We start from the raw sequence: 25,576 nt of genomic DNA on the forward strand, positions 1-25,576 counted from the left end.
AGCCACCACACCTGGCCTGACCTCTTTGAACCTGATTTTTCTAAGTTTTTTATGTTTTTTGAGACAGTCTGCCTCTATCACCCAGGCTGGAGTACAGTGGTGCAATCTTGGCTCACTGCAACTTCTGCCTCCCAGGTTCAGACAATTCTTGTGCCTCAGCCTCCTGAGTAGGTGGAATTACAGGTGTTTGTCACCACGCCCAGCTAATTTTCGTATTTTTAGTAGAGACGAGGTTTTGCTATATTGGCCAGGCTGGTCTCGAACTCCTGGCCTCTAGTGATATGCCCACTTTGGCTTCCCAAAGTGCTGGGATTACAGGCTGAGACAGTGCACCTGCCTTACACTCAAGTTTATATGACCTCTCACTTTGGTTTTGTATGTGTTTTGAGAGAGAGAGTCTCACTCTGTCGCCCGGGCTGGAGTGCAGGGGTGCTCTCTCGGCTCGCTGCAACCTCCGCCTCCCAAGTTCAAGTGACTTTCCTGCCTCAGCCTCCTTAGTATCTAGGATTACAGGTAGACTACCACGCCCATCTGATTTTTTATTTTTAGTAGAGATGAGATTTCACCATGTTGGCCAGGCTGGTCTCAAACTCCTGACCTTAAGTGATCTGTCTGCCTCAGCCTCCCAAAGTGCTGGGATTACAGGCGTGAGCCACCACACCCAGCCTGACCTCTTACTTTAAACCTGATTTTTCCTAAACATCGGAGGAAGAAGCTGTTAAATCAGAAGAATTGGAGGAGAAATGTGTTTATTTTTCTTCTTGTGGGAGTTGTGATATTAAAGAATTGTAAAGCTGGAGAGGTCTTAAAGGTAAAAATAAAAACCCTTTCATTTTGTCACAGATAAAAAAGATGTGATGCATTATTTATATATATTTATATAATTATATATTTCTGTGTGACAGAAATGCTCCAAAAGTAGTACTGTATCTTAAAACAGCAGTAAACATTTATTATCCTCAAAGTTTCAATGGGACAGGAATTTGGGACTCCTTTAGCTGTTCGGTTCTGGGTTGAGTTTCTCATAATGTTTTAGTCAGGATGTTGGCCCGGTGATAGTCTTGTAAAGGCTCATGCGGGGCTGGAGGATATACTTCCAAGTTGGCTTGCTTTAGTTAGTGATCAGGTTAGTGCTGTTTGTTTTTTTTTTTTAATTTTTTGAGACAGAATCTTGCTTTGTCACCCAGACTGGAGTGCAGTGGCACGATCTCCTGCCTCAGCATCCCGAGTAGCTGGGATTACAGGTGCCCACCACCACGCCTGGCTAATTTTTATATTTTTAGTAGAGATGGGGTTTCACCATGTTGGCCAGGCTGATCTCGAACTCCTGACTTCAGGTGTTCCACCCACCTCGGCCTCCCAAAGTGCTGGGATTACAGGCGTGAACCAACTCATCCAGCCTCAGTGCTGGTTGTTAATGGGGAGGTCTTGGTACTTCCTCTTGTGAACTCCTAAAGGGCTGCTTGAGTGTTTTTCCATGATAGGTGGCTTTCCCTAGAGTAAGTGATCCAAAAGAGAGCAAGGCAGAAGTGACAGTGTCTTTTATGACCTAGTATCAGATGTCACACATTGTCACTTCTACCACATTCTATTCACTAGAAGTGAGTTCCATCTACACAGAAGAGTATCAAGTAATTTGTGGCTGTACTTCAAATTCACGCTTGGAGAAATAAAATTATTTCCACATGATCATACAGGGCATTGGTGATCTATTCAGACTACAATATAGATGTTTTGATGCTATTACTAGGTGCAGATTATAGATTATAGTTGCTTAGCTGTCATCTGTCATTGGATACAAGTATTAGAACCAGGTACTTGTGTGTGTATAAATTACCTATTGATTCACCAGACCATTCCCTGCCTTTTTTTGATACATGATTTCGCTCTGTCACTCAGGCATGATCAGGGCTCACTGCTGTCTCAGCCACCTGGGCTAGCGTCTCGAATAGCTGGGACTGCAGGCACAAGCCACGATGCCTAGCTAATTCTTTTATTTTTATTTTTTGTAGAGATAGGCCTCATTATGTTGCCCTGGCTTGTCTTGAGCTCCTGGACTTAAGTGATTCTCCCACCTTGGTCTCCCAGAGTGTTGGGATTACAGGTGTGAGCCACCCCACCTGGCTGAGATCCTTTTAATTACCTACATATGCCAGGCATTGTGCTACTAACTGAACATGTCTAAGGAGAACTGGATTTGTTTGTAATACTTTTTTTTTTTGAGACTGTGTTTTGGTCTTGTTGCCCAGGCTGGAGTGCAGTGGTGTAATCTTGGCTCACTACAACCTCCGCCTCCTGGGTTCAAGTGATTCTCCTACCTAAGCCTCCCAAGTAACTGGGATTACAGGTGCCCACAACCATACCCGGCTAATTTTTTTTGTATTTTTAGTAGAGACAGGATTTCATCATGTTGATCAGGCTGGTTTCGAACTCCTGACCTCAAATGATCCACCTGCCTGGACCATCCAAAGTGCTGGGATTACAGGCGTGAGCCACCGCGCCTGGCCGATCCTGTTTTTTATATATATGTATATTTTACAGGAGCTGGGGAGAGAAAGAGAGTGTGTGTGTGTTTTGTGCCTAAACACTTTTGATTTACCAGATGGTGTCAGAGCACCCCTCCCAAATAGCCTTCAAGGACATTAACTTAAAAATGTGGCTGTTTTATTAGTTGACAATAAAATTCCTTATATTAAATAGCTGGCTTTATTAGTAAGATATTTTGTTATAGCCAGTTTCCTAATAACTTGCTCAACATATATTGAGTACTTGATACTGGAGAAACAAAATGCCACAATTCTTGTTTTTAAATAGTTCCTTGTGTAGAAGGACAGACAAATCCATACATGAAACTGAAGATAATAGCTGTAAACCTAACATGATGACTTTATACTAAGATACCAGTTGTTGTTGCGATGCTATCTTTATGTTATTAAGGTGTACCACAGCAGGAAGGAAAAAATAAAAGCAAGTCTAGAAATAACTTAGTATTTCCTTATTATTTTTTATTAAAAAATATAACTGCTGCTCTACTACTAATTTATTCATTTTTTTTTTCTCTTATAGGCAATGTCTATGCTGCTTCAAGGAATATAAGCATTTGGAGATTTTTAATCAAGTAGTGTGTGCACTTATTAACTTAGTGATTGCCCAAGTTCAAGTGCTCCGGGACCAGCTTTGTAAACATTGTACTACTATTAACATAGATTCCACGTGGCAAGATGAGAGTAATCAAGCAGAGGAACCACTGAATATAGATAGAGAGTGTAATGAAGGAAGTTCAGAAAGACAAAAATCAATAGAAAAAAAATCAAACTCTACAAGAATTTGTAATCTGACTGAGGAGGAATCTTCAAAGAGTTCTGATCCTTTTAGTTTATGGAGTACAGATGAGAAGGAAAAACTCTTACTATGTGTGGCAAAAATTTTTCAAATTCAGTTTCCCTTATATACCGCTTACAAGCATAATACTCACCCTACTATTGAGGTATGTAAAAATAGCTGTTGTGAATTTTAAGTAATACCAAGACTTAACTTGGCAGTCTGTTTCTCACTGATAAGTACGAAGACAGTTTTTGCTGGCAGAAAATCATTATTGTCACCAGAATTATTTAATGTTTCTCCAGAACATTTTTTTTTAGCAGTTTGTGCTGTAAATTTGCTCAATATAGTTCATCCTGTCAAGGAAAGATGTATACATTGAACTCAGAAAGTAAACTGGTAGTGATCTAAACATTTTACTGGTATAGATCTATGCTTATTTTATGACTCTTAATAAAAGTTGGCCGGGTGCGGTGGCTCAAGCCTGTAATCTCAGCACTCTGGGAGGCCGAGACGGGCGGATCGCGAGGTCGAGATGGAGACCATCCTGGCTAACCTGGTGAAACCCCGTCTCTACTGAAAAATACAAAAAACTAGCCGGGCGAGGTGGCAGGTGCCTGTAGTCCCAGCTCCTCGGGAGGCTGAGGCAGGAGAATGGCGTAAAGCCGAGAGGCGGAGCTTGCAGTGAACTGAGATCCAGCCACTGCACTCCAGCCTGGGTGACAGAGCAAGACTCCGCCTCAAAAAATAAAAATAAAAATAAAAATAAATAAATAATAGTTGAGGGAAAGGAAACACGTGGAATTTTAAATTTCATTCTTAGAAACAGTCTACAGACCAGAATTTGCTTTCATCAAGAGAAAAGCTTAGCAAATTATCTGTAATTAGTAGTTTCAAATAATAGTATTTTCTTTTGTAAGTTAAGATGCAGCCTTTGAGATGTCACAGTATAATTCTGCCATATTCTATTGTGCTGCTTTCTGTTACTTGAAGCAGTTCACAAGGGCATCCCAGATTTAAAGGGGTAATGAAGTAGACTCCATTTCTGGGGGGAGGAGAGGTGTAAAATTTCATTTTATATCTTATACATTCTGTTTCCTGTGCATCCTGGGAAATGAAGAGTTATGGCCATTAGAGAATCTACTGTATTTTTTTGTTGTTGGTTTTAATCTGCCTCTTTTCTCTAGCTTACTTGTTCTGTAACCTTTATACTTCTCTTTCTTCGTGTGGAAAGTAGTAGTCCTTTACTGGGATATTTTCAGGTCGAATGGAGACTTGCTTGAAAACATAGCCTGAGGGCAGATATTTTCCGTTAGAATTCTTTGTAAGAATATTTTAAATCAGGCACACTTGGTTTCTCAAGTCACCCACTTGGCCTTCTTCCAAGTTGTAGTTTCGGTCCTTCTTTCTTTCCTTTCTTCCCTTACTGTTCTAAAAAGTTTTTTTTTTGTTTTTTTGTTTTTATTTTTGAGATAGTCTTGCTCTGTAGCCCAGGCTGGAGTGCAGTGGCGCGATCTCGGCTCACTGCAAGCTCCACCTCCCGGGTTCACACCATTCTCCTGCCTCAGCCTCCTGAGTAGCTGGGACTACAGGCGCCTGCCACCACGCCTGGCTAATTTTTTTATTTGTATTTTTTAGTAGAGATGGGGTTTCACCCTTTTAGCCAGGATGGTCTCGATCTCCTGGCCTCATGATCCGCCCACCTCGGCCTCCCAAAGTGCTGGGATTACAGGCGTGAGTCACTGCGCCCGGCCTCTAAAGCTTTTTGATAAACTTTCATTCACTCCTGCTCTAGGTGGGGGGAAAAAAAGAGTATTTAAAATCAGATTGTACTCTGTCTTCTAAAAATCTTAGCCTGTGATCATCCAGTATAGAAACTGTTAATCTCTTACATGATATAAAATATATTAAATATTCTGAAAAAGTCATCTCAGTCTTTTTTCAACAAAAGAGAGTCCCATCAGGCAAACTTGAAACATTTAATCTACATAAACACCATCTACATGGTGCTTTAGTATCTTAACTTGGTAATTGAAAGATGCTGAAAATAGTTTTTGTTAGGGACTTAGATATGTGAAATTCACAGATTTTTTTCCAACTAAATTTCTTAATGATATAGAACTATAAGCAATACTGAATCTGCTGCTTCTAAAATAAACTTGGTATCAGTGTTCTTTCTTATTTTCAAAAATGGTAATCTCTAAATATAGGCATAATTACACTCCTGTACTTTGTTTTAAAGTGCTTTGTTATTACTCTTCTTGAGTATTTTATGTTACTCCTTGGTTGAAAGCAATGGTTTTGTGAGGTCTTTGAGGAAAATTCTAACAAAAAATACCCATAGATATAGTAAAAGAGTAACCTCCTTATACCAAATTGTATAATTTATTAGATACGTGCTTTTAAAATTTTCTTTTCGTAATAGTTGTTTCCCAGGTTTCTGTTATGTTAATAATGATCTGTTACAAGTGCTCTAAAATTTCTAGTTTCTGTCCTAATGACGATTTAATTAAATGTGGTAAGTTGGGTCAACTGTTTCAGATGGTCCTAGATCAAACACTTGGTAGCATACATGTTATAAAATTATATATATGTATAAATTTGCGTGTATATACACATAATTATTTTAAAGCAAATTATTATGAAATGTAATAAAGCTTACTAGAGGTTTTTATCCCACTTTTCTTTGAGGAAATAGTCCATCCGGTCTTTTTTTTACTGCTGTGCTGTCCTTTCTGAAGCCTTTGATTTTGATTTTTAGTTAATATTTTTTTTTTTTTTTTTTTTGAGACGGAGTCTCGCTGTGTCTCCCAGGCTGGAGTGCAGTGGCGTGATCTCGGCTCACTGCAAGCTCCGCCTCCTGGGTTCGCGCCATTCTCCCGCCTCAGCCTCCCAAGTAGCTGAGACTACAGGCGCCCGCCACCACGCCCGGCTAGTTTTTTGTATTTTTAGTAGAGACGGGGTTTCACCATGTTAGCCAGGATAGTCTCGATCTCCTGACCTTGTGATCCACCCGCCTCAGCCTCCCAAAGTACTGGGATTACAGGCTTGAGCCACCGCGCCCGGCCAGTTAATATTTTTTAAAGAGGCACAACTTGACCAAAATTCTTAGAAGGACAAGATTCAAAACTCATGTGTTAGTATTTTGATAGCTGTGTCTTTAGAAACCTACTCAACACTTTTATTTTATAGAAGAAGCAACTGGCCTACAGAGGCTAAAAGATTTGATCAGGCATATTGCTGAGAAGAGTCCTAGAATCCGGGTCTTACTCTACTGCACTACTTCTAAATCATTTTGAACGAATTACTGTATTCTAAATAATACGGAAATTGGGAGACCCTCCTTCTGTCTCTTCCTTCCTCTCTTTCCTATTGTCCCCATCAAAGCTGATAATATTGTGAAAGGTTCGGTAATTGGACATAAGTAATATTAATTCAGAATAAAAAGGGGGAACGGCCTAGTTTTTTTTTCCCCCCTTAAAAGACAGGGTCTTGCTCTGTCTCCCAGGCTGGAGTGCAGTGGTGTGATCACAGGTCACCGTAACCTTGAATTCCTGGGCTCAAACGATCCACCCACCTCAGCCTCCTGAGTAACTTGGACACTAGGCACTCACCACAGTGCCTGGCTAAGTTTATTTTTATTTTATTATTATTACTTTAAGAGATGGAGTTTATCTGTGTTTATAGGGTTTATCGAGACCAGGCTGGTCTCGAACTCTTGGCCTCAGGTGATCCTCCTGCCTTGGCCTCCAAAGTGCTGGGATTACAGACTTGAGCCACGGTGCCTTGCCATGCTAGTTGCATTCTTTTTTTTTCTTTTTCTTTTTTTTTTTTTTTTTTTTTGAGAGGGAGTCTCGCTCTGTCGCCCAGGCTGGAGTGCAGTGGCGCGATCTCGGCTCACTGCAAGCTCCGCCTCCTGGGTTCACGCCATTCTCCTGCCTCAGCCTCCTGAGTAGCTGGGACTACAGGCGCCCGCCACCGCGCCCGGCTAATTTTTTGTATTTTTAGTAGAGACGGGGTTTCACTGTGGTCTCGATCTCCTGACCTTGTGATCCGCCCGCCTCGGCCTCCCAAAGTGCTGGGATTACAGGCGTGAGCCACGACACCCGGCCAGCTGGTTGCATTCTTTATCCTGAATAATTATGTGTAATTCTGTGAAATGAGATATTGCCCTAGTGTTGTAAGTTTTTTCTGAGTATAGGGAAAAAGATTATGAAAATGATAGAAAGGGCCAGGTACAGTGGCTCACACCTGTAATCCCAGCATTTTTGGAAGCCAAGGCAAGAGGACCACTTGAAGCCGGGAGTTCAAGTCTAGGCTGCGCAACATAGCAAGAGCTCATTTCTACAAAAGAAAAGAAAAAAAATTAACTGGGCATAGTGGTACATGCCTGTATTCCCAGCTACTTGGGAGGCTGAGGCAAAAGGATCACTTGAGCCAGGAGTTCAAGGCTGCAGTGAGCTATGATCATGCCTCTACATGACAGAGTGGGACCCTATCTTTAAAAAAGTAGAAAGGAGAGAAACCACTGCATTTATGTTAAATATACATATGGTATAATCAGACAGGTTATATACTTGAGGCGTTTATTTTTTAATTTTTTTTTTTTTTTGAGATGGAGTCTCGCTCAGTTGCCAGGCTAGCGTGCAATGGCGCAATCTCAGCTCACTGCAACCTCTGCCTCCTGGGTTCAAGCGATACTCCTGCCTTACCCTCCCAAGTAGCTGGGACTACAGGCGCGCACCACAACGCCCAGCTAATTTTTGTATTTTTAGTAGAGGTGAGGTTTCACCATGTTGGCCAGGTTGGTCTCGATTTCTTGACCTTGTGACTCGCCAGCCTTGGCCTCCCAAAGTGCTGGAATTACAGGCATGAGCTACCGCACCTGGCCTTATTTTTAAATTTTTGAATCAGGGTCTTCCTCTGTCACCCAGGCTGGAGGAGTATACTGGCACAATTATGATTCACTGTAGCCTTGAATTCCTGGGCTTAAGTAATCCTTCAACTTCAGTATCCTAAGTAGCTGGGAGTACAGGTGCATGCCTCTATGCCTACCTAGTTTTGTTTTTTTTTTTTTTTTTTTTTTTTTTTGAGACGGAGTCTCGCTCTGTCGCCCAGGCTGGAGTGCAGTGGCCGGATCTCAGCTCACTGCAAGCTCCGCCTCCCGGGTTTACGCCATTCTCCTGCCTCAGCCTCCCGAGTAGCTGGGACTACAGGCGCCCGCCACCTTGCCCGACTAGTTTTTTGTATTTTTTAGTAGAGACGGGGTTTCACCAGGCTAGCCAGGATGGTCTCGATCTCCTGACCTCGTGATCCGCCTGTCTCGGCCTCCCAAAGTGCTGGGATTACAGGCTTGAGCCACCGCGCCCGGCCCCTAGCTAGTTTTTTAATTTTTTTGAGGAGACAGGGTCTCACTCTGTTGCCTGGGCTGGTTTTGAACTCCTGGCTTTGGGCAGTCCTCCTGCCTCAGCCTCCCAAAGTGCTGGGATTATGAGCATGAGCCACCACGACCAGCCAGTTTAGTATCTTTTAGAATAATTCCAATGTTGTACAATTATCACTACTAATTCCAACATCACTGACTGCCTTTTAAGTGAAAATTTTATTTGAGACATTGAGTTCTTCTTGGTTTGATCATGGAGCAACATTTGCTGAATTTACATAGAATTGCCTTTCCTCTATAGTTACTCTTTTATTTCTCTCTGTTTTCTCTTTTAAAATAACCAAATAGGCCAGGCGCGGTGGCTCAAGCCTGTAATCCCAGCACTTTGGGAGGCCGAGGTGGGTGGATCACGAGGTCAGGAGATCGAGACCATCCTGGCTAACATGGTGAAACCCCGTCTCTACTAAAAATACAAAAAACTAGCCAGGCGGGTGGCGGGCGCCTGTAGTCCCAGCTACTCGGGAGGCTGAGGCAGGAGAATGGTGTAAACCCGGGAGGCGGAGCTTGCAGTGAGCTGAGATCCAGCCACTGCACTCCAGCCTGGGCGACAGAGACTCCGCCTCAAAAATAAATAAAAATAAAATAAAATAACCAAATTTCTCTGCTATAAATAGGATGGGATCAACTCATGTAGTAAATGGGAGGTGTTTGAGGAAAAAAACCCAAGACTTTAAAATCATTGAGAAGTTTATTAAGGCCTTTCTCAGGGATTACCTAAAATAAGAACTTTTGAAAAATATTGCCTTTTTTTTTTTTTTTTTTTTTTTTTTGGGGAGACAGAGTCATGCACTGTTGCTGAGGCTGGAGTGCAGTGGTGTGATGTCAGCTCACTGCAACCTCCGCCTCCCAGGTACAAGCAATTCACCTGCCTCAGCCTCCCAAGTAGCTGGGATTACAGGTGCTCGCCAACCGCCTGGCTAGTTTTTTTGTATTTTTAGTAGAGACGGGGTTTCACTATGTTGGGCAGGGTGATCTCCACCTCCTGACCTCGTGATCCACCTGCCTCAGCCTTCCAAAGTCCTGGGATTATAGTTGTGAGCCACTGCGTCCAGGGCCGTTAATTCATTTTTTAATGAGACTTCCTAGTGGTGTTAGTGTTTTTTTAACCTATAGATCTGTGTTAATTTTTTATATACTACTAAAAAATGCGATTATAACAATATTTTAGGAGGCTAGCTTTATGTATTCAGATTAGAAATAGAGTAGTAAAACAGTTCCCCTGAATCACCAAAATAGATGTAATCAAACCTGAGTAACGCTGCATATCAGGACAGAACTCTGTTAGATTTTTTTTTTTTTTTGAAACAGTTTTGATCCTGTCGCCCAGACTGGAGTGTGGTGGCATGATATCAGCTCACTGCAACCTCCACCTCCCAGGATTCAAGTGATTCTCCTGCTTCAGCCTCCTGAGTAGCTGGGATTACAAGCGCACGCCGCCACACCCCGCTGATTTTTGTAGTTTTAGTAGAGACCATGTTAGGCTGGTCTTGAACTCCTGACCTCGTGATCCACCTGCCTAGGCCTCTAAAAGTGCTGGGATTACAAGCATGAGCCACTGCGCCGACCGCTAGGAGATTTTTTAACTGTGTCCATTATAGGCACTAGAAATCTTGACTCTTAAAATTATAGCATGGTTCACCTGGTCCATGATTCCGTATTTAACAGTACCACAGGAGGTCGTAAATTCTGGACTTTTTGAAGACCATGAAAAAGTTTGTTGAGACTAACATAAAACTTCGCCTCTGGCCCCGGTTGTCATAGCTAGGAGGGGATTTAGGAAGTTTAGTACACTTACTTTGAGAATTGATTTCTCTAAGGGCATTTTTTATTTTGAAATGTTCTGAGTTCTGTATGATTGCTTTCAAGTCAGTGGTTTTCAGACTTCATTTCAGCAGTGTAACTTAAATATCTAAAATAGGTGATGGCAATGAATGGGTTTCTTTGGTAGCTTTTTTCCGATGAAAGTTTCTAACTAGCTTTCTGATCATAAAAGCAGTATTTTCTCTCTCCCTCCCCTTTCTCCCTCCCCTTTCTCCCTCCCCTTTCTCCCTCCCCTTTCTCCCTCCCCTTTCTCCCTCCCCTTTCTCCCTCCCCTTTCTCCCTCCCCTTTCTCCCTCCCCTTTCTCCCTCCCCTTTCTCCCTCCCCTTTCTCCCTCCTTCTCCCACTGTCCCCTCCTCCCACTGTCCCCTCCTTCCCCCACTTTCCCCTCCTTCCCCCACTTTCCCCTCCTTCCCCCACTTTCCCCTCCTTCCCCCACTTTCCCCTCCTTCCCCCACTTTCCCCTCCTTCCCCCACTTTCCCCTCCTTCCCCCACTTTCCCCTCCTTCCCCCACTTTCCCCTCCTTCCTCCCCCTTTCTCCCCCCTTTTCCCCCCTTCTCTCCCTCTCCTCCCTCTCCTCCCTCTCTTTGTTCTCCCCCACCTCTCTCCTCTGTGGCATGAACATGGCTCATTGCAGCCTAGACCTCCCAAGTTCATGCAATCCTCTCACCTCAGCCTCCTGAGTATCTGGGAGGACAGATACGCACCACCATGCCTGGCTAATATTTTAAAATTTTTAATAGAGATTGAGTCTCGCCCATGTGTACCAGGCTAGTCTTGAACTCCTGGGTTCAAGCAGTCCTCCCGCCTCAGCCTCCCAAAGTGCTGGGATTACAGGTGCGAGCCACCATGCCCAACCTAAAAACAATCTTTTTTTTGGAGATGGAGTCTCACTCTGTCGCCCAAGCTAGAGTGCAGTGGTGCGATCTCAGCTCACTGCAGCCCCCTTTCCTGGGTTCAAGTGATTCTTGGCCTCAGCCTCCTGAACAGCTGGGATTACAGGTGTGCGCCACCACCCCTGGTTAGTTTTTCCTTCTTTCTTTCTTTTTTTTTTTTTTTTTTTTTTTTTGAGACAGGGCTTGCTCTGTCGTCCAGGCTGGAGTTCAGTGGTGTGATCTCAGCTTACTGCATTCTCCGCCTCCCGGGTTCAAGCAGTTCCACTCCCTCAGCCTCCTGAGGAGCTGGGACTACTGGTGTGTGCCACCACGCCCAGCTAATTTTTGTAATTTTAATAGAGACGGAGTTTTACCATGTTGGCCAGGATGGTCTCAATCTCCTGACCTCGTGATCCGCCCACCTTGGCCTCCCAAAGTGCTGGGATTACAGGTTTGAACCATTGCACACTTTAGTAGAGATGCGGTTTTACCATGTTGGCCAGGCTGGTCTTGAACTCCTGACCTCAAGTGATTCGCTGGCTTCAGCCTCCCAAAGTGTTGGGATTCTAAATGTGAGCCATTGGGCCCGGTCAAAAGCAGTCTTTTCGTGTGATTTTTTTTTTTTTGAGATGGAGTCTTGCTCATCACCCAGGCTGGAGTGCGGTGGCGCAATCTTGGCTCACTGCAAGCTCCACCTCCTGGGTTCACGCCATTCTCCTGTCTTAGCCTCCCGAGTAGCTGGGACTACAGGTGCCCACCACCACGCCCAGCTAATTTTTTGTATTTTTAGCAGAGATGGGGTTTCACCGTGTTAGCCAGGATGGTCTCGATCTCCTGACCTCGTGATCCGCCCGCTTCGGCCTCCCAAAGTGCTGAGATTACAGGCTTGAGCCACTGCGCCCGGCCTTTTTTTTTTTGAGATGGAGCCTCATTTTGTCTCCCAGACTGGAGTGCAGTGGTGTGATTGCGGCTCACTGCAACCTCTGCCTCCTGGGTTCAAGCAGTTCTCCTTCCTCAGCCTCCCAAGTAGCTGGGATTACACGTGTCTACCACCACACCTGGCTAATTTTTGTATTTTTAGTAGAGACAGGGTTTCAGTATGTTGGCCAGACTGGTCTAGAACTCCTGATCTCGAGTGATCCGCCCACCTCGGCCTCCCAAAGTGCTGGGATTACATGCGTGAGCCGCCATGCGTGGCCTCTGTGTGAAAAATTAAATACAGAATATACAAAATACAGACTCTGAAAGGCCTTTGAACTTGTCTTTTTTCTTTTCTCTTCTCTAAAAAACACATAAGTTCAGATATTTCCAAATCTAAAAATTATGAAGATCAGATCATCGTAAATTTTCTTCTTTCAGAAATGTAACATAGGTGTTTTGGCTGTACATAAGATTTTGCTTTATTTTCAGACAGCCTTTTAAAGGTAAAACCATAAAAATCACTTGATTATATAGTTTATTTTCAGTAGATTTACAGAGTTGTGCAACCATCATCACATTCTAATTTTAGAGTATTTCCATCATCCCCCAAAGATCACTCATGCCTGTTTCACCTTACTGTAAAGAGTTAGGGCTAGGTGAGGTGTCTCATGCCTGTAATCCCAGCACTTTGGGAGGCCAAGGCAGGCGGATCACGAACAAGGTCAGGAGATCGAGACCATCCTGGCTAACATGGTGAAACCCCTGTCGCTACCAAAAATACAAAAAATTAGCAGGGCATGGTGGTGGGCGCCTGTAGTCCCACCTATTCTGGAGGCTGAGGCAGGAGAATGGCGTGAACTTGGGAGGCGGAGCTTGCAGTGATCTGAGATCTCAGTACTGCACTTGAGCCTGAGCGACAGTGCGAGACTCTGTCTCAAAAAAAAAAAAAAAAAATTAGCTAGAATGGTTATGCCACCATCAAATTGATGGATGTCAGTTGTTACTAATTATGGGTTAATGAGCATTGTTATGCATTTATTTTCCAGTACTACTATGATTAGTTCCTTAGGACAAAAAGCTAGAATTGCTGGGTTAAAGGAATGTATATTTTAAATATTGATGAATATTGCCAAATTGCCTTCCAAAAAGTTCATACGAACTTATACTCACCAACAATGGGTAACTTTGCTTTTAGGCAGTTTAAATCTTATGCATGGAAAGCACATTGTATAACTCTTCAGTGTACCTCTAGGGAATTCCACAGCACAGTTTCAAAAACTATGAAAAAGTTTGTTGAGAAACTTTCCAAAACTCAGAAACCACTTAACTGTAATGTATTTTTATCAGAAGTGCCTTGAGTTTTATTTTAAACTTTTTTTTTTTGTTTGCTTTGGAGACAGTTTTGCTCTGTCACCCAGGCTGGAGTGCAATGGCGTGATTTCGGCTCACTGCAACCTCTGCCTCCCAGGTTCAAGCCCTTGTGCCCTCAGTCTCCTGAGTATTATAGGTGCCTGCCACCACACTGGCAATTTTTTTATTTTTAGTAGAGACAGGGTTTTACCATGTTGGTCGGGCTGATCTTGAATTCCTGACCTCAGGTGATCCACCCACCTCAGCCTCCGAAAGTGCTGAGATTTTAAACATTTATGTTTTTAAGGTAAGATTACTTAATGTTTAATAAGGCAAAATCGTAGTATGTACTGTGGAATGGTTTCTATTTAAAGGAGGACTAAAATATACCTTAAAGCTGAATAATATTAGCTTCAGTTAGGAGTATCACTGTTTATCAGGAGTAATTGCAGAATAATCTGTTTATTCAGTTTTTATAAAATCAGTCTTACAGAATTGTATTTTTTAAAGATTAGTTGTAACCTAATTTTGCTTTTTTTTTAAAATTAGGATATATCAACTCAAGAAAGTAACATATTAGGGGCATTCTGTGATATGAATGTAAGTGTTTACCTTTTTTATTCTTTTATGGAAAATATTATTTTTCTTTTTTTAACAAAGCCTCATCCATATGTTTTATTATTTATGTATGTCTTTTGAGTTTCTCATCAGTATCTTTCCAGTATTGCTAATAAGATAATAATTATTGGTGTGTTTTCAAATAATGACATATTTTATTTTCCCAGGATGTAGAAGTACCATTGCATTTGCTTCGTTATGTATGTTTGTTTTGTGGGAAAAATGGCCTTTCTCTCATGAAGGATTGCTTTGAATATGGAACTCCTGAAACTTTGCCATTTCTTATAGCACATGCGTTTATTACAGTTGTGTCTAATGTAAGTATTGTTTTGAATTGATCTTAATTTGGGAGCAATGTCTAGTATATCAGTAACATGAATTTTATGCTGTGAAAAGGTTTTGAATGATTTGCATGTATAATTTTTTTTTTTGGTTTTGACAAAATGAGAAACAGTCTTTTTATTATTAAGATTAGAGTTTGAATAAAATTTAAAGTTACTGTTTTAAAGCTAAAAGGAGTCATGGCTATAACTATTTAATCTAAAATAGATAGGTGACGGTGCACAAAACTTTTGCTTTTTTATTTTTTAACTTTTTGTTTTGTTTTGTTTTGAGACAGGGTCTGTCTCTGTTGCCTAGGCTGCAGCTTCCACCTCCTGGGCTCAGGTGATCCTCCCACCTCACCCTCCTGAGTAGCTGGGACTAGAGGTGTGCACCACCATGCCTGGCTGAATTTTTGTACTTTTTTTTAGAGACAGGGTTTCACCATGTTGCCCAGGCCATTTTAAACTTGCTCTGCCTGGGATTCTGTCCTGGGAAATATTTGACTTTTTAGTTTATTGGTTACTTTAAATTATGCTTGCCTAGGTTACTATTGTAGTATGCCTGAATTCTCTCTATATTACACATGAAGATGTAACATTTCTTCTTGCCTTTGAAAATAGGGTAATTCTTCTGCATCCTGTGAATGTCAGTTTACTGTGAAGCACAGTGGATATGGAAAGAAAGATACTTTTATTTTTTTTCAGACAGAGTCTCGCTCTGTCCCCCAGGCTGGAGTGCAGTGGTGCAGTCTCAGCTCACTGCACCCTCTGCCTCCTGGGTTCAAGCGATTCTTCTGCCTCAGCCTCCCGAGTAGCTGGGACTATAGGCGTGAGCTACCATGCCTGGCTAATTTTTGTATTTTTAGTACATGTTGGCCAGGCTGGTCTCAAACTCCTGACCTCATGATCCACCCACCTTGGCCTCCCAAAGTGCTGGGATTACAGGCATGAGCCACCACGCCCGGCCTGGAAAGAAAGATATTTAAATACCCATATATTAAAATTCATCCTTTAATAACCTATTCTGGTCATCATTTAAAAAATTGGTAAAGCAAAAGTTCAGTGTACCTTTACCAAACCCTGAAATCTTGTGTAATGGAATTACCTTAATTAATAGCTAATATCAGCTGTTTAAATTATCTGTAAAATAAAAATATTGAGTGAAAAGGTACTCAACCAAACATTTTGTTGCATTGCTTCCAATGCTATGTGCTTTGCAGTGATGTCGTACATTGGAAACAACACTGACATTACTAAAATTGGTAATAAATGATTGTTGTCAAGGTCATTTTTAGTTAAAAAATTCCATGCATTCTGATAGGTTGAAAATATTGGGCCGGGCGCGGTGGCTCAAGCCTGTAATCCCAGCACTTTGGGAGGCCGAGACGGGCGGATCACGAGGTCAGGAGATCGAGACCATCCTGGCTAACACGGTGAAACCCCGTCTCTATTAAGAAATACAAAAAAAAAACTAGCCGGGTGAGGTGGCGGGCGCCTGTAGTCCCAGCTACTCGGGAGGCTGAGGCAGGAGAATGGCGTAAACCCGGGAGGCGGAGCTTGCAGTGAGCTGAGATCCGGCCACTGCACTCCAGCCTGGGTGACAGAGCGAGACTCTGTCTCAAAAAAAAAAAAAAAAAAAAAAAACAAGAAAATATTACATACAGTAGTAGTATATAGCATGTAGGTTAATAATGTAGCTTTTTTTTTTTTTTGAGATGGAGTCTTGCTCTGTTGCCCAGGCTGGAGTGCAGTGGCGTGATCTTGGCTCACTGTAAGCTCTGCTTCCCGGGTTCATGCCATTCTTCTGCCTCAGCCTCCCGAGTAGCTGGGACTATAGGCGGCCACCACCACACCTGGCTAATTTTTTGTATTTATTTTTTTAGTAGAGACAAGGTTTCACTGTATTAGCCAGGATGGTCTTGATCTGCTGACATTGTGATCTGCCCACCTCGGCCTCCCAAAGTGCTGGGATTACAGGCGTGAGCCCCTGCGCCCTACCTTTTTTTAGACAGAGTCTGGCTCTGTTGCCCAGGCTGGAGTGCAGTGGCATGATCTGGCTCACTGCAACCTCCGTCTCCCGGATTTAAGCGATTCTCCTGCTTCAGCCTCCCGAATAGCTGGGACTACAGGTGCATGCCACTATGCCTGGTTCATTTTTGTATTTTTAATAGAGATGGGGTTTCACCATGTTGTCTAGGCTGGTCTCAAACTCCTAACCTCAGGTGATCCTCCTACCTCAGCCTCCCAAAGTGCTGGGATTACATGCGTGAGCCAGTGTGTGTGATCTAAGCCTTAATTTTTTTCATTTGCAAAATGGCAATGATGATGGTATCCATCTACCTTAGAGGATTGTTGTGAGGTTTAAAATGAGAAAGAAAGATTTTAAGCTCATAATGTAGCACTTGACATATAAAGTATGTAGTAACTGGTAGCTTTTACTAACTTCGACTGTTATTAAATACTTAAGTGATCCTGTTATTCAGATTGAACTTACTTGTTTGATAGGAAGTTTTATGTACTTTGGCATTCTCTGAGAGAAAATATCTCAATTTAGTTAAGTGAAATGCTGTGATAACATTTTTAGTTTACACTGTGGTAATTTTGGAGAGGGCATATAATTTTGAAACACCAAATTATCAAAGGGTTTACTTAATCAGGAATATTACATAAACCTGAATTAAACTGTTTCTTGAATTTATTTGTACTAATTTTTGGTTAACAGTCTAGTATGGAAGGCTTGTTAAAGAGTTTATTACTGTATGTTTATAAGTTACTGTTTACAGGATTTTTTTTTTCCATTATCTGTTTTTTTGAGACAGAGTCTCACTCTGTCACCCAGGCTAGAGTTCAGTGGCACGATCTTGGCTCACTGCAGCGTCCACCTCCCGAGTTCAAGCGATTGTCCTGCCTCAGCCTCCCTAGTGGCTGGGATAACTAGTGCATGATACCACACCCGGCTAATTTTTGTGTTTTTGGTAGACATGGGGTTTCACCATGTTGTCCAGGCTGGTCTCAAAATCCTGTCCTTCCATGATCTGCCCACCTCGGCCTCCCAAAGTGCTGGGATTACAGGCTTGAGCCACTGCACCTGGCCTTTGTTTTGGTTTTGTTTTTGTTTTGAGAGAGAGGTCTGCTGTGCGGTAGCATAATAGCAGCTCACTGCAGCGTTAACCTCCCAGGCTCAAGCAAACCTCCTGTGTCAGCCTCCCAAGTACCTGCAACTAAAGGTGCATGTCACCATGCCTGGCTAAATTAAAAATTGTTTTTGTAGAGATGGAGTTATACTGTTGCCCAACCTGTATAGTTACCCTTTACTAAATAGCAAGGTTTAGGCTTAGATTCTGTTTTGTCTTTCTCTTCAGCTCTTTTATGACTGCTAATTAGTGGGCTGTTGACAATTTGCATAGTTTTCTTTATCTTGCAACTCAACTGAGGCCATCAAAGCAAAGTTGTACTATTTAAATTAATAATGTATTTTTTGAACACCATAATACTATAATACTATATAATCTGTTTGTTAATTTTCTGAGAATAATAACTCAATGGAGTTAAGCTTTAATTGGCATCTTTTCCTTATAAAAAAATAGATTGGCTCTCTGCAAGTTAATTTTTCATATAGTTAATATTTTAGTGTACATTAACAGAGTTCTTTTTGTAATCAAGCTTACTACAGAAGTTGTGCTTTATTTATTTATTTCATAGTAATTTCCTCTAGTGGGTCATTGTATAAACCCTAATCATTTTTATATGTTCATTCCTTTTCTTGCGAAGTGGGCAACTTGTTTAGCCATGGTGTTTTGGCTTCAATAGGGTGAGGTCTGTATTTGGGAATCTCTGAATTTCACAGGAAGGAGTAGAACTATATTTAGCAATGAAAAAAAATAGTATTAGATTTTAGGGCAATCCTTTGTAAAGAAAAGAAAATAACTCATAAATAACTTATGGGAAGACAGATAAGGGCTGACATTACTGAATAACTCTGTTTATTATAGTAAATTACACATTCAGAAGAGAACATGTTTATAGCATTTCCTGGGATTCAGGAAATGATCCCATTCTGTTTATTTTCTAGGATGATTTCCTCCTCACTTAAAGAAAAAAAAATCTGTATATTTATTTTGAGACTGGCTAATTTTTGTGTTTTTGGTAGAGACAGTGTTTCACCATGTTCCCCAGGCTGGTCTTGAACTCCTGGGCTCAAACGATCTGCCTGCCTTGGCCTCCTAAAGTGCTGGGATTACAGGTGTGTGCCGCTGCACCTGGCTGATTTCCTCACTCTTACTGAGGAAAAGTAACTTTGTCAGATGGTGTTTTTTTTTGTTTTTTTTTTGAAACGGAGTCTCACTCTGTTGCCAGGCTGGATTGCAGTGGCATGATCTCTGCTTACCGCAGCCTCCGCCTCCTGGGTTCAAGCAATTCTCCTGCCTCAGCTTCCTGAGTAGCTGGAACTACAGGCACGCACCACCACGTCCAGCTAATTTTTGTATTTTTAGTAGAAATAGGGTTTCGCCATGTTGGCCAGGATGGTCTCGATCTCTTGACCTTGTGATGCCTCCACCTCAGCCTCCCAGAGTGCTGGGATTACAGGTGTGAGCCACCGCGTCTGACTCGTGAGTTATTTTTTAGAACCTGAATCTAGATTCCTGAAATTGCATCTCAGGAAAACTCACTCTGCTCTGGGTTTGAATTATCAACAAAGAAAGGAAATTCTTACCTTATCAGATTAAGGTTCAAATCTGATAATAACATCAAGCCCATACATTTATTTCAATCTCAAAAACTTTAACAGATTCTTAACTACAACTTCAGCAATTCTTAACTAGCTCTGAGTTTTAGGAGATATCTCAGTTTGCACAAATATTATTCCACCTATTATATGGATCGTTGTTTAATAACAGCTGCACCCACAAGAAAACAATGAAGATCTTTATATAGTTTTCTTACTTTGCAAATGCAGTTTACTAACATTTAACACAGCTTAGAGAAATAGAACACAGAGACACACAAGTTTCTCCACTGAGACCCACATGAAAGTTAATTCTACTTTTGTTGAGTTACATTTGGTTTTAGCTTACAGTATCGTTCCTCAGCCCTCAGCTCTTTGCCTGAGTTTGTCATCTCATAGATTACACCTTTTATTTATAAAGAATCCAATAGAGACAAGGGATTTATTTTGTTATGGAGGAGAAAGAAGTGCAAATGAGGCTTAACAAAAGAACGTCACACAAAATATGCTTTAGACAAATTATTAAGTAGGAGATGTGGGTCAAAGGTACAAGCTTGTAGGGCTTAAGTAACATAGAGGGGGACACAGTAACAATTTCTGAATGCTCAGTGTCCTAAGACTGCTTTTTAGAAATATATTAGCAAAGACTGTTTAATATCAGAAGCTAGGGTAGGATTACATTTTTTTTTTATATCTGTCTACTAGATAGGAGAATAGGAAATTAAGTTTTCATGATGCCACTTTGTCAGAACTAGGTTTGATGCAGACTGCTGTTTTTCTGCAGTTAGAGGGAGCAAGGAACTTTTTTTTTCTTTTTTTTCCCTATTTGAGAGTTTTAACGTAGAGGTTAGGAGGGCTGCTAGAATTCCGTTAGCACTAAGCAGGGATTGGGGAGATGCAAACCTGAAAAGCTCAAAACTTACAGTAAAATATGATAAAGGACACACTGTAGGATTAATGGCATATGGAATTTGGTTTTTATGATGGAATCTATAGTAGTGTTAGAATGCTGATTTTTATAACGATATAATCCTAGGTTTGAATTGTACCTCTGTTGCATAGTATGTAATTTTGTTTTCATTAGTTTTATAAGCCTTACTTTTCTCATTTATCACAATGGGAATATTAAGGACTTAGTAAATGGTAGCTCTTTTTTGTATTAAAATTTATTCTTGTATTTACATTTTTTTCATTTGGTATTTTTTATTGAAATTTTTACTCACTTGTGTCTGTGTATTCTAAAATAAAAGATATACCTATGTCCTCCGATGTATCTTGTATAAAATAGGATTTTTTAACCTTTTGTTAAAATTTGAAAAATAACATTCATACAGAAACGTACACAAAGTGATAACATGTGGCTCAGTGATTTATCAAAGCAAATACTCATTTAACCATCACTCAAACCAAGAAACAGAACATTGTCAACTCCCCAGAAGCCTACCTTATGAGTTCTTCTGGCCATTAACTATTCCATCTCTTCTTCTTTAAAAATAAACACAATTCATACTTTAATACTGATCATTCTCCTGCTTTTTTTTTTTTAAAGTTTTATCACCTAATCTTATATCCCTGAACACTATAATTTGGTTTTGTCGGTTTTCACCATGCAGTCAGAATCACATACTGTGCATTCTTTCATGCCTGGTTACTTTTTTTAAATGCTGAAATTTATATTGCATGTGTTTCTAGTATGTTCATTTTTATTGTTGAATAATCTTTTAAAATATACCAGTTTATTTTACTGGTGATGGACATTTAGGTTATTACAGTTCATATGGGTGTCAGCATTCTTTTATGTGTGTTTTGGTGCACATGTGTGTGCATTTAATTTGGATATATATTTAGTGGAATTTCTTATCAGTAGGGTGTGTGTGTGTGTATGTATATAATATATACAATTTTTGTTGTGTTTTTGAGATGGACTCTCGCTCTGTTGCCCAGGCTGTAGTGCAGTGGCGTGATCTTGGCTCCCTGCAGTCTCTACCTCCTGGGTTCAAGCCATTCTCTTGCCTCAGCTTCCCAAGTAGCTGGGATTACAGGGACCTGCCACCAAGCCTGGCTAAATTTTTTGTACTTTTAGTAGAGAAGGGGTTTCACTATGTTGGCCAGCTTGGTCTCGAACTCCTGACCTCAGAGTGATCCAACTGCTTCAGCCTCCAAAGTGCTGGGATTATAGGTGTGAGCCACTGCACCTGATCTGTTATATATTTGTAATGACTAATGAGAATGAGCACGTTTTCATAGGCATATTAGTTATTTGGATTTTTTTTTTTTTTTCTTTGGCGAAGTACCTGTTTAAATCTTTTCCCATTTGCAAAATTGGATTGTCTTTTTCTTGCTGATGTTTAGGAGTTCCTTATGTGTTTTAGATAGAAGTCTTTTTAGGTAGAAGTCTTTTGTTTGATATATGTATTGCCAATATCTTCCACTCTCATGTTGCTTTTCACTCTTGTGTTTAAGAAATATTATGCATCAAGCTTCATATTGTATAATTTGTCAGTGTTTTTCTTCATGGTTAAGGTTTTCATTTTTGATTGAAAAAGTCATTTTTTACTCTAAGGCCGTGAAAATACTTACAAAGTTTTTTTTGCTCACTGCAACCTCCGCCTTTTGGGTTCAAGTGATTCTCCTGCCTCAGCCTCCTAAGTAGCTGAGACTACAGACACTTGCCACCACGCCCAGCTAATTTTTTGTATTTTTAGTATATATGGGGTTTCACCATGTTGGCCAGGATGGTTTCGATCTCCTGACCTTGTGATCCGCGTGCCTCGGCCCCCCCAAAGTGCTGGGATTACAGGTGTGAGCCACCATGCCTGGCCAAAGTTTTTGTTTCTTTGAAAAGTTTTTATTTTTTCTTGCTTCCTTGATCAGGAAACAAGTATCATTGCTTTACCTTTCATATTTTGATCTATTCAATCAACTGCAGTACATTTATATTTATAGTTTCGGGGAGGGATTAAGATTCATTTTCCTTTTCATAGAGATATCCAGTGTTCCTAACAGTGTCACAAAGACAGTCATTTCTTTGTTCTGTAGTACTACTTTTGTTGAACAGGTTAGTCTTGAACTCCTGGCCTGAAGTGATCCTTCCATCTCGGCCTCCAAAAGTATTGGTTATGGGTGACTCATGCCTCATCACTACATTGAGCCAAATCAGATGTCTTTATGTGCATGGGTTTGGGCTCTCTGGCACAGTACACTATTTTGTTTCCTTAATTTTGTGCTGTTTTGCCCATTGCCTTAATTATTGAAACTTTACAAGAAGTCTTGCTCTCTGGGAAAGCAAGTGCTACTTTCCTGTCGTATTTCTTTCCCCTCCGCTCCCCTCCCCTCCGCTCCCCTCTGGTCCCCTCTCCTCTCCTCTGTTTTTGAGACAGTCTTACTTTGTCACCTAGGCTGGAGTGCAGTGGGACGATCTTGGCTCACTGCAACCTCCGTCTCCTGGGGTTCAAGTGATTCTCCTGTCTCAGCATCCCAAGTAGCTGGGATCACACGTGTGCGTCACCACTCCCAGCTCATTTTTTTTTTTTTTTTGTATTTTCGGTAGAGACAGAGTTTCACCATGCTGGCCAAACTGGTCTTGAACTCCTGACCTCAGGTGGTCTGCCCACCTCGGCCTCCTAGAGTGCTGGGATTACAGGCGTGAGCCACTGCACCCAACCTCTCCTTGTTGTGTTTCTTAGAGAGTTTTGGCTCTTCTTGGACTTTTGTGCTTTAAATGAGTTTTGTAAGTTCTGCACATAAACCTTTTTGGATTGCACTGAATCTATAGATGAATTTCGGGAGAACTATTATCTTCACGACAAATATGGCATATGTCTCCTTATTTACATGTTCTTTAATTGTTTTCCAGCTTTTTCTGTAGAGGTCTCCTATCTGGTTAGATTATTTCTGGACACATGATATTTTTGATACTGTTGTTAAGGGAATCTTTTTGAAAACTGTGTTATTCGTTGCTGGTGTGTAAGAAAAAAGCATAGGGTGTTGTATGTGTGTATATATAGGTGTGTACATATTTGTTTATATTAACCTAAGCAGCAGTTTTGCTCAACTCTTCAGTTTCAGTGTTTGATAATTATTTTGAGTTTTCCAGTTATATTATCTCAGAGTATTATTTTAAATTCTTCCTTTCTAGTCCTTTGCCTTTTATTTAGTTTCTTACCTTATTACACTGTCTAGGGCCTTCAGTTCAAGTGGAATTAGGGCTTCCTTGTCTTGTTCCTAGTCTCAGAAGGCAGAGTTTTTAACTTTTCACCATTAACATAGTATTTACTACAGGATTTTTATAGACGTCTTTTATTTGATTAAAGTGAATCCCTACATTCTGTATTCCCAAATTCATTAAAAAAAAAAACATTTTTTTTTTGTTTCGAGACAAGGTCTCGCTCGGTCATCCATGGTGGAGTACAGTGATGCGATCTTGGCTCACTCAGACTTCCACCTCCTGTGTTCAAGTGAATCTCGCACCTCAACCTCCCAGAGTGTTGAAACTACAGACATGTGACACCATGCCTGGCTTATTTTTGTATTTTTTTGGTAGAGACGGGGTTTCAGCCATGTTGGCCAGGCTGGTCTTGAACTCCTGACTTCAAGTGATACACCTGCAGTGATCTCCCACCAGAGTGCTGGGATTATAGGCATTAGCCACCGCGCCTGTCCAGATTTGTATTTAATTTGTATCTCCTGCCTGTGTCAAGACTAAGTATCAGAGTTTTTTGTTTGATGGTTGGGTTAGGATTTTTATTCTTACTATTTTTGAAAATAAAACTATTATAATGTATTCACATTTGATTTATAAATGTTAAAATATAGTGCAGAAAAAATAAGGAAATATATTTATTATAACTTTTATTATGATTTCGTTAAGTTGTAAGTTACTTATAGTAAGAGCTTATTTCAGTAAGTACTTGTTGATACTGTAATCAGTGTGTGACTGTAAAATATATTTGTTTCAGATGGATATTGAAGTGACTAGAAAGTATGGGTAATTTGAAATTTTTTAGGAAGGAATGAGATGATTAGTTAAAAACTAATATGATTAAAAAACCAATGCAGTGTCTTGTATTGGGGATGCTACCATACAAAGAGGTATAGATAATTATTTGGTAAGAAAATATTACTTTGAGAGATGGTTTTTTTCTTTTCAGCAAGAAGCTAAGATTAATTTTTTAGATAAGACTTTATGTAAAATAAGATATAGGTAAAATTTCCTGATACATGTGTAATTCTGTTTTATACTATACTCTTTTCATAATTGATAATATATGTAATTTTGGAGGCATCGAAATATTAAATGATCCTGTTTTTGTTCTATTTTGTTATTTGAGACGGAGTCTTGCTCCGTTGCCCAGGCTGGAGTGCAGTGGTGCAATCTAGGCTCACCACATCCTCTTCCCCACCAGGGTTCAAGTGATTCCCTTGCCTCAGCCTCTCAGCTAGCTGGGACTACAGGTGTGCGCCACCATGCCCAGCTAATTTTTGTGTTTTTAGTAGAGACGGGATTTTACTGTGTTGGCCAGACTAGTCTCAAACTCCTGACTTCGTGATCTGCCCGCCTCAGCCTCCCAAAGTGCTGGGATTACAGGCGTGAGCCACTGCGCCTGGCCAGTGCTCTTGTTTTTCATTAGTGAAAGACATATGTATTTCACATATTTGTTAGGCATTAATGTTGTTTTTATGTTTCTTATATAGATTAGAATATGGCTACATATTCCTGCTGTCATGCAGCACATTATACCTTTTAGGACCTATGTTATTAGGTAAGTTTATAAAGTCTCTTTCCCCTGATTATCAATGTAATATATTTAAACAATTTATAATACAGAATTATATTGTTTGAAAGTCCCCTATAGTCATATCCTCTAGAGAAAATTTCAAGTAACAGTTTGGAATATAGTGTTTTTTATGCACATATATGGGTTTATATTTAATGTTTACTTTTTAGCAAATTATGTTGGACTTGTTTTTACATGAGTATGTAAAAAGAATTAAAGAAATTAATAATGGTTATTCCACTGTATTTAGTCAGTCAACAAATATACAGTAAGTGTCTGTTACATTCTAGGCACTGAGGATATAGCAGAGAAGAAAACAAATTGCAAAAATCTCTGCTCTTGTGCAGTCTGTTTACAAAAGAAGTAGATGATAATACTACATCAGAAAGTGATAAGTATGAT

The 25,576-nt window shown here is 40.7% G+C and overlaps 1 protein-coding gene across 13 annotated transcripts in view; it reads left to right on the plus strand.

Annotated features, from left to right (window-relative positions):
* Positions 1–25,576, plus strand: part of USP34 (ubiquitin specific peptidase 34) — a 288,078-nt gene that overhangs the window by 63,445 nt on the left and 199,057 nt on the right. For 11 of the 13 annotated variants that reach the window (XR_012422341.1, XR_012422342.1, XR_012422343.1 and 8 more), the window contains exons 3-6: positions 3,067–3,487; positions 14,280–14,330; positions 14,516–14,665; positions 25,092–25,159. Coding sequence is in view for 10 of the 13 variants with exons in the window: in XM_045369231.3 (XP_045225166.2) it covers positions 3,067–3,487; positions 14,280–14,330; positions 14,516–14,665; positions 25,092–25,159 (690 nt within the window). In the remaining 3 variants the exon portion in view is untranslated. The remainder of the gene's footprint in view (positions 1–3,066; positions 3,488–14,279; positions 14,331–14,515; positions 14,666–25,091; positions 25,160–25,576) is intronic. The other 2 variants (XM_074011693.1, XM_065527558.2) reach the window with 2 other exon arrangements.

This window comes from Macaca fascicularis, chromosome 13 (assembly GCF_037993035.2).
Source record: "Macaca fascicularis isolate 582-1 chromosome 13, T2T-MFA8v1.1".
NCBI lineage: Eukaryota > Metazoa > Chordata > Mammalia > Primates > Cercopithecidae > Macaca > Macaca fascicularis.